This window comes from Schistocerca serialis, chromosome 3, assembly GCF_023864345.2.
Source record: "Schistocerca serialis cubense isolate TAMUIC-IGC-003099 chromosome 3, iqSchSeri2.2, whole genome shotgun sequence".
NCBI lineage: Eukaryota > Metazoa > Arthropoda > Insecta > Orthoptera > Acrididae > Schistocerca > Schistocerca serialis.
Genome location: NC_064640.1, coordinates 277,823,692 through 277,836,144, shown reverse-complemented (window position 1 = coordinate 277,836,144; position 12,453 = coordinate 277,823,692). Strand labels below are relative to the sequence as shown.

General features: G+C 37.4%; 1 protein-coding gene across 4 annotated transcripts in view; it reads right to left on the bottom strand.

The window, feature by feature from the left end:
* Positions 1-12,453, bottom strand: part of LOC126470063 (membrane-associated protein Hem) — a 183,178-nt gene that overhangs the window by 17,258 nt on the left and 153,467 nt on the right. For 2 of the 4 annotated variants that reach the window (XM_050097565.1, XM_050097566.1), the window contains exon 19: positions 5,034-5,215. In XM_050097565.1, the coding sequence (XP_049953522.1) occupies positions 5,034-5,215 (182 nt within the window). The remainder of the gene's footprint in view (positions 1-5,033; positions 5,216-12,453) is intronic. The other 2 variants (XM_050097567.1, XM_050097568.1) reach the window with 1 other exon arrangement.

Genomic DNA, 12,453 nt, shown 5'->3' with positions numbered 1-12,453 from the left:
AGGGAGGTCTAAAGAATATGATCATCTAATGTAATGTAATGCAATGCAATAATTGTGATATCCACACACACACAACACTAAAACATAAAAAAAGATCTGCACTAGCTTGTACTGAACCTAGCTTAGGCCTAAAGATGTGTGAAATACACAGCCATAAAACTAATTAATAATCTATCAATAAAAATTAAATGTTTGAGAGACAACTTTAATGTTTTAAGTGACCACTTAAGGTCTTCATCCTGAACAACTCCTTTCACTCTTTGTAATGTGAGCAGTACAGTTCTCAGTCGTTAAAATACTGTAGAAGAAATAACCAATATTAAACATGTGAGATCATCAAAACCTCTTGTAAAAAGCTCGCACATCATAATATTAATGTCCACAATTTTCATTTATTCACTTGATATTTGTACTAAAAGGATGAATGGTGACATGCAAAAGCTACAACATGATTCCTTGTGCATGGAAAAGTAATATCACAAGCTGTTTGTGAACATGGAACAAGTGCTGTATGGTGTTAAAGTGTGTTCCACACACAGCATCAAGTCACATCACAATCACCATCATCATCATCATCATCATCATCATCATCATAATCCTCATCTCCACCATTGCCATAATCTGCTAGTTTCAGCAGTAACTACCATCATCAGTATAAACAAGAGCAAGATTTACTGGAAATGACATTCAGGTACTGAAGAGTATCCACAGACATTTGAAGCCATGTTGTCTACACTTGTTGCCACAGATACTGAAGGGAGGATACACACAGTGAATGCAATGATCAAGTTCATTTCAAAGATGTTCAATTGGATTAAGATCTATAGAATTTGGCCACCATGGGAGCACTCTTTAGTTTTGAACATGTTCTTCCAGCCATTTGCAGAAACTTTTAACCCTGTAGTATGGCACATTATCTAGTGTTGTGGCTTGACAGCAATTCTGATCGGTCACTAGGGACTATGGATATCTGCTCCTTCCAGTGTGGGCTTCTACTCAACTACAGAGTCACCAAGCAGCGATACCCCCAGGAACTAGCACCCAGCACAGAGCTGATCAATTTTTTAATACTGGACTGGCAACAATAAATGATTAACTTGTCAGTTACTCTCAAGGTTGTGGTATTTGCCCTCAACAGTGATCCACAAACCCTGGAATGGCTACTGTAGTTGAAATCCAAATTTGGAACTGCGACTGGGACTTTATTACACTTCACTGGCTATTATTTTTGATGGTAAGCAGAATACTCTCTCTCTCTCTCTCTCTCTCTCTCTCTCTCTCTCTCTCAGGGTTGAATACTTGTTTATTACTCTTTATTGTCTAGTTATTTGTAATGTCATATACCCTTGTGACTGCATTTAGGGCAAATAAAGTATCAAGAATAAGAGATAGAAAAGATTATCTAACTGAAAGATATTACCCAACCAAGGGATGTTAACTACGGGTGAATATCAAAGGGCTTGTGATTGTGTCTAGGACAAATGAAGTACCTAGAATAAGAGAGAGAAAAATTAATTTAACTGAAAGACAGTACTCTTCCCAAGTAACATATAAACTATGGGTGAACATAAAATCTGAGGACAAATTTGTACCCAAATCGAGCAAGCATGCCTTCTTTGTAGATGAATGGTACGGAAATTTTCTTTAGACTATAATACCGCATCCTCATAATTGTGTTTTTCCACCATGGTCACAGAATGATTATTGTCCAATCTTTCTCCCTGGATGTGATCAAAGCCCATCTGTCCTATGAAGTAGAAAATGCTACCAGTTGTTAACAACCAGCGGTTCAGTTTCAGTAGTGCAAATACATTTGTGTCTTTATACCGAGTTTTCAGAACAAAGTATGCAGCACTATTTGCTGAAATAGTGTCGTAGGCATGACTTTCTCCTGCTCCATTACGATATTTCGCTCATACACTGTAGAATATCGGTGAGCTCTCAAACCCCACCATAAATAATACTGTTAACAACAGGCATCAATGGTAAGTGGAGCTCTCCACTGTTCAAAATGGTTGTTGACTTTAATGACACTAATCTACTTATGACACACTTTTGCAACAGACTCATGCAAATAAATTTGATGTTTAAGAAATACTGCACCCTTAGGTCCACGGCCCAGGTGTTATCCGTTTCGTAACCCAGACAAAATGCCTCCATTACCAAAGACAGCAGTGAGTGATATGCACAGAAACTGCTAGTAAGTCCCTCTATACACCTGCTTTGTCACTAGATATCATGTGAGATACAGTAGATATCATGTGAGATATGTCATGAGCTGCTTGTTGCAGGTTTCACAACAGTGTCACTAAACAATATACATTTGACAAGTAACAAGGTAGGAAACAGGACAAAAATTTTTTTTAATAACACTTGCATAAAGAACCATGCATAATCAGAATGAACCATTTCACAAAACTGTCAATGACCAAATAAGAACTAAAACAGAAGATGTGTCAAGCATTTCCACACTGAATAATTGCAAAAATGTAACCATGTAAGGTGAAAATTATTTGCTTTTAATCACAGTATCTTTTTGAGTACTTCATTCAGTTTATTCTAGCACAAATTTAAATCTCATAATTTCAAGAAAGTCATGGATGCCCCACTTTGTATCTGGATTTTTGTTTTGGATGTGAATGGTAAGATTTTGTACAGTTGCTTACGAATTAAAAATACTCAAATATCTGGAAATCATTTGCAGGAAGTGCTAACAACGTAACTATAAACTGAGTTACACTTACATGAGATAAAACTTGAGCTCAGTATCTGGGAATCTCAAACTAATGACACACAATAGTGTAACTACCTTAGAGAATGATGTATCTTATGGAGATGTTGCTCTGCAACTGAAGGTCAAGGAGTGCATGACTAAAAATATAACCTACACAAACAAGGAGAAAATTTCTCAACCTGGTAATGATTATTCTTAAAATTTTCTCAGTTTCCAAAGTGGCTTATTTTACATCAATGCACTTTGCCAAAGTGAATAGATTTCATCTCTGGATTGTGATTTCAGGTCTGCAAAATACCTATTTATGGCTGTAAAAACAATCTGTGTAGCGATTAAACACTTCTAAGGTACAAAAAGTTTTGCACTTAGGAATGTAATACAATATGGTGCATTTTCTTAATATTTTCATCTTTTGTTGTAGTCTTGTGATTTCCTTGGTGTGGATCATCTTCAAAGAGAAGTAGAGCTACTTTAAAACTGAGTTGTCAACTGCTTACATGTTAAAAATTAAGAAGCAGCCTACATGTAAACCATCACCAGCTTTTAATTAATCTTTATTAGTGATAAACCATAGCACAGTATTTCAGTTTATCCATATGAACAAAACACCCATTTAGTTTTAAAGATCATACACATACAACTATTCTGAAGGTCAAGTGGGGACTGGACTGACAATATTATGACACATGTACCAGCAAAGAAATATAATTTCGTTTACATCCATACAACACAGGTGCCTGGCTGAAAAAGTTGATCTTTATCTTTACTGACAGTACACACTGAAAATGCTGGAGAAGGACCTCAGTAATAGAACAGGGCTTATGCGTGTATAAGCTATCTTTTTCATACACAACATTTACAAGCAGAATAGGAAGGGGTTCAAAAACATATCGGTTCCAAATATCCACAGCTGTACACTTAATAATGGCTTGTAGAGTGTAAATGCAGATGCTGTGTTCTGTATATTTCAATGCATTCCACATCATGAGTAGTTTTTCTCATAAGCAAATAAAATAAACAACTCTGCACGTTTTCAACATTTGATAGGAATGGAAGATGTTAGTCTTCCAAAAACTTCCTGCTGCTGTCAACCAGCTGGAAAAAGATATTTACAAAGATAAGAGAAAAGGTGATGGGAAACAGTGAGAAGTCCGGACAGGAAAATGCCTTATGTGCAATATGATGAAGAAGAAGAAGAAGAAGAAGAAGAAGAAGATGATGATGATGATGATGTTGATTATTTTTGTATACCGCCTGGAAGGCGGCACGTGGGTCTGCTCCTGAAAACAAAGGTAGGCCAAAGCTAGGAAGCAAGGAGGAGCAGGTGAGGTACAACTATTGGCACTGCAGTGTGAAACTAAAATCACCTTTACTTAACTTTGCGTACAAGTAGTGGTTCGCCGACTGTGAAATAGAAACAATGTTGCTAGATCGTCTTCTTGGAATCAAATGGGTAGAATCTGCAGTGGCACTCGTAGAGCTCAACAAGGCCGGCTAGAGGGCGCTGTCGTCGGTGTCTGTCGTAGTGCCAACATAAGAACTTGCACCTACGCTGTGGCACCGTAGCTATCGATACCACAATGATAATGATGACGATGATGAAGTGCAAGACCTTTTAAATGCATAGCTAGCCTGACTAGTGTGCCACCTCATCAGCCAGTAAATAGAGTGGTCACACACAATTTGTCTGTCTCATCTCTCTGTCTGTACTTAATATTTAACATTATTCAAACAACTTAAAATCCTGAACTTTCTACACAATACAATTTATTTGTTGATCACAGTTTTATCAGAGATGAGGAAGAAAAAAGGTTTCCTTGAGTAAAATTATTTTGGGAACAATTTGCTTGGGCATTACTACAGATTTATTAATTTTAGATAACAATGTGAAAATATGCTGAAATCTAGGATAATTTTGCCAAATGAGCAATTTATTTTTCTTTCATTAGTTCCAGATCTAAGTCCATCTCCATGCTGGCAGTCAGTTTTAAGGTAATTTACACATTTCTTTTGAAGGAAAGTGTTCATCTAAAATATACAAAGTACAAATTGCTTTCTGTGACATATGCTGGATCATGAGATAGTCTAACAGGGTGCACAGAGCAACTTTCACTTTGTGCCACTATAATTTTTTCTTGTTTTTATATTTCTACACAATTGTGAGAATCTCAATCCATTATAAAAATAATACTATTTTCTTTTTAAAAAAGAATATTTCAGTTTAAGCACTTACTTGTTACTACGTAAATAGAAGAAAAACTACTAACAGATCTGTTTTACCCAAAACACTTGACATTACCTGAACAACAGCAACACTAACCATTGAGTCTCCACTAGGAAGATGGTTATAAAAATCAAGTATGGAGCTCAAAAGAAATGGTATTCTTTCTTCTAGAACATCTACTAAGGCTGATTGTGCTAACTGCCGAAAACTCAAAATCACCCCCACAATTGTCATCCTTTGCAACACATTGTCAACATCTAGAAAAAAAGAAGTAATATTTTTTTTTTAGTTTTTTTACATAAGCAGCTTACATTGAAAGTAACTGTACTAATTAGTTTTAATTATTAGTTATTAGAGATTTTTTCACAATATTACAATACAAGAAACCAAAGATGAGATTTACTGCCACACAGATTTTATGTTTATTGGTACCAAAATTTAAGAGAAGTTATTTAAATTTACAGTATGTAACAGGATAGCAAAGAGTTTTTACATTTTGAATGACAATGAATCTATTAAATCAATAGCAGAACTTCTATTTTACAGGTTTTTGGCCTCAGATTTGAAAAGTAACACTGAGCAAGGTGGCACAGTGGTTAGCACACTGGATATTATAGTCTGGAAAAGAAGTCTCCTAAAATAACTAGCTTGTAAATTTTCTTTTACATTTTAAAGAAGGGAGAGACTAAGTTACCTTTTAACTCTTCCTCAAATTTAACAGTCTTTTCTATGCTTTTTATTCTGAGTAGTACCTAGTTTGTTTTCCTGGATTATCAGTATGTTTTGAATATTTCCCAGACACTTACACAAGGCCTGAAGTTATGATACAAGTACTGCCACCACAGCATCAAGTAGTCACAACATAGCCAGCAGGTGGACCAGAGTTGTAATATCACTGACGTAGCAAAAAGGAAGAGTCCCTGGGGCATGGGTGATCTGATTGCTTCACATTCAAGCCACACTTCTGTTGTTGCTTACGTGATTGGAACTGATGCCTTGGCAAAACAAGGATGGGCCAAGCCCGTATAAATGCTACTCATTTCTAGACAGAAGTATGCAGTCTGTCAGTCACCAGCTCCAAGTTGGAACCTACGCTGGTTTACGAGTCTCCACGGATCAACTAGGCACCACCGCTAAACTCTGCGGCTGCTACCTCTGTTCCTGCTGTTTGTGCTCATCCCGATGCTGCTGATCTGCTATGAGCCACAAGCTGCCTCTAGTCTGTGTGGCCATCACTGTGGTTGCGATCTGCTGGTGGAATCACCATCCTGGCCAAGTTGCGCCACCATCACTTCACTGGCCGAAGGATGCTGTGGGCAGTCACCAACAACAAGCTGCTCACTGACCACAGCACCTTCTCACCAACTGTATACAGCTTATGGTCTGGAGGCATTGGCTTCTCCGAGAATCATCACAACTGTTGTTGTTTGATGAGGAATAAATGAATGTTTTAAGAATCCTGTTTTCATGACAAAATGTCAGGTGACAACAAGACATGCACTTGCTGCCCCTCTGCTACCCCACCGACGGTAGTGAACTAATGGCTTCCTGAACTCTGCCACTCCAGTTCCACCATTCACTGTAGTGGCCAACCAACCTCGGCCTCTACGTTTGGTGTCAGACACTAGTATTGACATCTGTAGCTTGATCCAGGACCACATCTCCAACCTCAACATGTATTTTCGATGGTATGAGTTTTTTGAGTGAGGTTTTTATTTTTGTGGTCTTTTTATATTGTTTTGCATATGGTCATGTTGGATAGAATTGATGTGCATAGAAACATGAAAGTACAGTTTGTGAAACCTGAGGGACCTGTGAATTTGTCGCAGTTAAGGGAAACTACAGAGAATACTATTTACAGCCAGTGAGATGCCAACACTGTAATCTAGCGAGAAACGAACTATCTTATATGCAGTCTGGAGCAGCTACATGTAGAATTTGCCGACGTTATGGAGATGAGGCAAATATGTTCAGAATCCAAATGGGCAATGATCTGTCATAAGAATTAATATCTATTTTGTTCTTATGCCTGGGTGTTAGTAGTAGCTGTCCTCATTTGGTCAATTTGTGGTACACTTTAAGTGTGTTGTGGTTTTGGCAGATAGAATTTGCACAAATGCCAGTGTTTCAAACAAGAGTGATGGTGCAGGAAGCGATTGACTACTTGGTGGTAGAGGTAGAAGGCTGAAGGAAATTAATGCTGCTTTACCAAAGTAAGTCAATACTTTAACAGCGGATGATGTGCATAAAGAGGGTGAACTAGCTTGGACAGTAGAGGCAAAAGCTCCATTCTGTGTACTTGTCTTTCTGTGGATTCAACTGCAGCTAATCTAGCGACCCCTTCTTTGGATAAAACAACAGAATGAGTCAGAATTTATTGACAATTTGGGAGTTGCTGGAGTCTGGGTGGTTGGTCAAACAAAATATGTTTGCACATGGCCCAGTTATGATTTTTGGGTGAAACAAAAACATATGCAATGTATCATGAGGATTTGAACAGGGCACATAAATTTGAACAATGCAAGAGTAGATTCTTTCAGCACTACCTCAAGAAGAACCATTCCAGGTTCTTTAGGCAGCAGCTCAATGGTATGTCTCAGAAACGAAATGATTCAATGAAAACATTCTCAGAAACTATGTGCAAATGTATAAATTAATACGAGATGAGGAGATGGATAAAATTATCCAACAAGAAGCAAAGCACATGTTTTTGGGGGAGCTCCCACCCAATTTGCCAAGAACAGTATGGATGAAGAATCCAAAGGAGTCAGCTGCTGTCACTAAGAGTGCTACACAACTAGAGGAAATAGACATAGCAACACAGGTACGTGATAACCAGAGTGTTTTTCTGTCAGAAGTGTTACAGGTGTGGATGTGTAGACTACATTCAGAAACAATGCCACTGACTGCAGAGCAGGATTGTAGCGCAATGCCATGAGTGTGGGGTGGTAGGACACTGCGTGCAGGATTGTCAGAATAAAAAGCAAAGAGAGTGACATCATAGAAAGAGTCCATTAAATGACAATGGGAATTCCTCACAGAAAGATGGTACTCCCAATAGAGCGCAATGCAACTAAGGTGTATGCAGAGGCAGAGTGTTATGTGGTTGGCATGGTAAACAGAACAGAATATAAGCTTTTACTGGACACAGAGGCTCATGTGTTGGTAAGTAGTCTACACCTCTTAGGTGGGAACAGATTTATTCTCTGCAATATAGATTTATGTGGAACAATGTGGCATCATTGGGGTCAGCACTGTTAAGTTTCTGTATTGTAACAAAGAATTTTAAGGAATATACAAAAGTATTGCCCCTTATTGGTGAGGGGTACTGTGCAATTGTGGGCTGGATTTCCCGAGTAAGCATCATGCAAAGACTGATCTATCGCAGCACGCTATCGAACCCAGTGGGACATTATTCCAGCTTCAAATGACTGCTGCAAATGATGCACTGTCAGAAGGTTCGCCAATCATGATGGTGGAGCCAAGTAAACTGAATGCACCATCATTAAAGTTCAGTTCACATTACCACAGTAGTAGAAGGTATGGGAAAGTGTGGGTGTTGACCTACTGATGACGTTTTATGTATTACTGAGTTGTTGGAACACAACTGGATACGTCACAACATTTTATATGCAAGAGCATGGCATGCATGCATGCATGCATGCAGGAAGTAAATGGAGAATATGTGGTTCCAGTTTGGGTCTGACGAAGTGGATCTGTCAAAAGGGTTAACGATTTCTGATTCGGACATTCTAAATTATGACGACAATTTAGATAGGATGAGTGGAGACCTTTGCCACAAGCAAACCATCGAAGCATCTGCATTACGCAAAAAAGTACAGCATTGAAAAGGAAAAGAGATTTGCAGATTTGTTCAATCCTAGTGGACCAGTACCAGTAACACCCATGACACAGTGGGGAATAAGCCTCCTTTCTATTAAAAAGCGTACAGAATACCTTGGCACTTACATCCGTTAATGGAGGAATTCATCATATACTCTATACCAAATATAATGGAAACAATGGACAACCTGGGTCAATGTAATTATTTCTCCATGATGGGTTTAAAGAGTGGGTATCATCAGTTGGAATTAATTTTCGAAGACCAGTCAAAGCCCACATTTACTGTTCCTTGATGACACTACAAATATCTCCAAAGATCAGCCAAAGCCAACATTTACTGTTCCTTGGAGACACTACACGTATCAAGGGATGCCATCTGGGCTGAAGAATGCATCATCCATGTTTCAGGGGTTATTAGATTCAGTACTAAGAGAGTTAAAACCATATCAGTGTATGGTCTATTTAGACAACATTACATTATTTTCTAGGGATTTGGAGGTACACCCACAAGAGCTGGAGGAGGTATTTAAGAGGTTGTGTGTGGCTCACGTAACATGAAATATTGAAAAATGTCACTCTGCATCAACAAAAATTAATGGCCATGTGATTAGCCAAGATGGTATGAAAACCTACCAAAGATTGATACATGCTGTCAATGACTTATTACCACTGCAAACTGTGAAACAACTCCATTTATTTTTAGACCAAAGTATTTATTACAGAAAATCTGTCGAATGATTTGTTGAAACTGCTAGGCTGTTAATGCATTTGTTAAAAAAAGGGCGTAAAATACGGCGGACAACCAACTGCCATAACACAATTGAGAAACTGAAAGAGGCACTAACAACCAGTCCGGTGTAAATATTTCCAAATTACGAGAAATGGTTTATTCTGTCCTGTAATGCAAGCAACCTAGTGATAGGATGCATTCTAAGTCAGGATGTGAATGACAAGGAACACAAATGGCATACAAACTGAGGCAGTTAAACAAAGACAAGAGGAATTACTCAACCACAGAGAAGGAAATGTTGAGTGTCATATACCCATTTTCATTGTCACTTGTCCATTAGTAAATTAAAAATATAACAGACCATATGGCATTAAAGTTGTTATTAGACTGAAAGATCCTTTGAGCAGATTAAATTATTGGGCACTAAAATTAAGCAAACACGATTAGGAGGTAGTACACAATCACAGTGGCAAACACAGCAACATCGATGCATTAAGTGGCAGTGGTTGGTAGAAGCCTTTCAGAGAAGCAAATAGTGCAGACCACTGATGAAGACTGCCAATTATTTAGGATGTAGTCACAGTTCGCTATGCACCACGCACTATTGTAAAGGATGACGAAGTTCAGGTCACGCACTGTGGTACTCGCAGCTCTGAGGAACGAAGTGTTTAAGGAAATGCGCCATCATGTGTTTGCAAGTCATGGGGGATGAAGAATAACTGACCACAGAATCATTGAACAATACTGGTGGAGAACAAGGAGACAGGATATTGAACAGTATGTAAGGAACTGCATACCATGTGCGCACTGTGCAAGGAGGATCCAGAACCTAAAAATATCTTTTAGATCACTCTTATCAACATCTACATCTGTACTACCAAGCTGGGAGTGCTTTATGTTCACTAGAAAAAATTTAAAAACTGCAAATTACATTATCTTTTGTTGACTTTTACTTACAACTTACTTTTTAAAGAGACATTGATATGTAAGGAAGGTCCTGAAACTGCAAATATTGGATACAGCATTCACTGTGGAAAGTGACTTCACAGCTACGACTTACATTTTTGGTTTAAATTTAACTAAAACATTTAAAACATTTATGGAATCTGATAGAAGCATTCATTAAATACAATAATTTTTTAAATAAAAAATTTTGAAATATAAAATAACTGACTAAATTATAATATTTTCAAAAGGCGGGCATAAAGTACTCCCTTCTTGGTATTGCGAGGGTTAAACACAAGTCAAAGTTGTCAGCATACATTAAAGGAGAAATCATGTAATAAAACAATTTATCACATTACTGGATTTCACAATTAAAGACGTGACACCAAGCTTCCCTCAAACAACGTTGATGTAACATACAACACAGGAGTGTATGAGTATTCTGGACTATGTACACTGACACCTTGTGGCCAATTGCTCATGATAAGCTTCAATAATGAGATACACTTTATGTGTAGTTCAAATAACGTTGCAGTAATCTTCATAAACCTATGCAAACAACAAATAGCAGTATATGAATAACAGGAAGAGAAACAAAGTTCTGTGTACCTTTTTACTTTGTGGATGGTTCATACGGAGGTCACTTAACAGAGAAACAACCAACAGTATAATAATTATGAACTGTAACAGTAATAATTACATGCTGTAAAATTTTTGTAGCAATTTTATTTATACAGTATATCAGCTTCTCAATATACTGGATAAAAAGATAGGAACATGCGGCCTTACAAAAATCGAGTACCTTTCATTTGTACATAATCATAGATGTAATATTTAAAATGGGATAAAAGTTACAGTAAAACCAGTATACAACAACAACATACACACTAGTGTCCACACACATTTCTCATTATTCTTCTTAGCAAATGCAGCAATGACAACATCCGAACAAAGAGAAAATATTAATATAAAACAGTAAAAAATAAAACAATAAAAAGGTAAAAGATGGGATTATGTACTAAACTGAGTTGGCCACTATTAGGTGTATGCACAAAATCCCAAAACCAGATTACATGGTGCCCCAAATCAGAAAGCTGGGAAAGCATACAAAGACAGACAGTCTCACAACATGCAACATGATGTTGATACATCCTTAAAAATCATCTCAAAATGTAAAGCAAAAGCCAACAAGCAAAAAATAAATATAAACCTAATAATATTGAAATTAGGCAAGGCATGGCAAAGGGTAACATGGAATCAAACAGAGAGCACAGGTCCAAAGTATATGGTATGATATGTAGAAGCAGAACTATATGCTACAGCACATAGAAGCAAACTATGAGAATACAACATCAATGTGAAGGAGCAGAAACATTTACTGCACTCTCTGATATTAACAAACGAAACACAAGAAATGCAACATGGCATGTAGTATTCCATCAACATTCTAGAGGAATTTTCAGTTTTGGAATTCAGTTTGTTTAGGATACCAGTAGTCTGTAAAAAATATTGCACATTTTAATCTCCTAGAGAGTGTCTGAACATTCCCTTATTCAGTTTATGAAGGATCTGAATTCTACTGTCGATGTTTGGGGCCTCATGCCCTACTTACCATATCTGTATGCCAAAAGACAAAACATTACTACTACTTGTAAACGCATGTGTTGCTTAAACATGTCATTAATGATTGGGCCTGTATGGCTTACATAGCACTTCTCTCACATTCCATAGCTGATCCTACAAACACCCAAATGTTAAAATGAAGAAATTCTTTATGATTCATTCTAACTGCTATGGAAATCCATGTTTCCAATTTCTTATTAATTTCATGTTATATGTAATTCAGATCTGACATTCCATGGCTCCTTTTCCCATTTCATTTGTTTTTGGATTATGCTAGCTATTTTACTTATGATTTTGTTTGAAATGAATACTGGAGGTGGTCCCTGATCCAAAGCTTCTTTACTTTTGGCTATC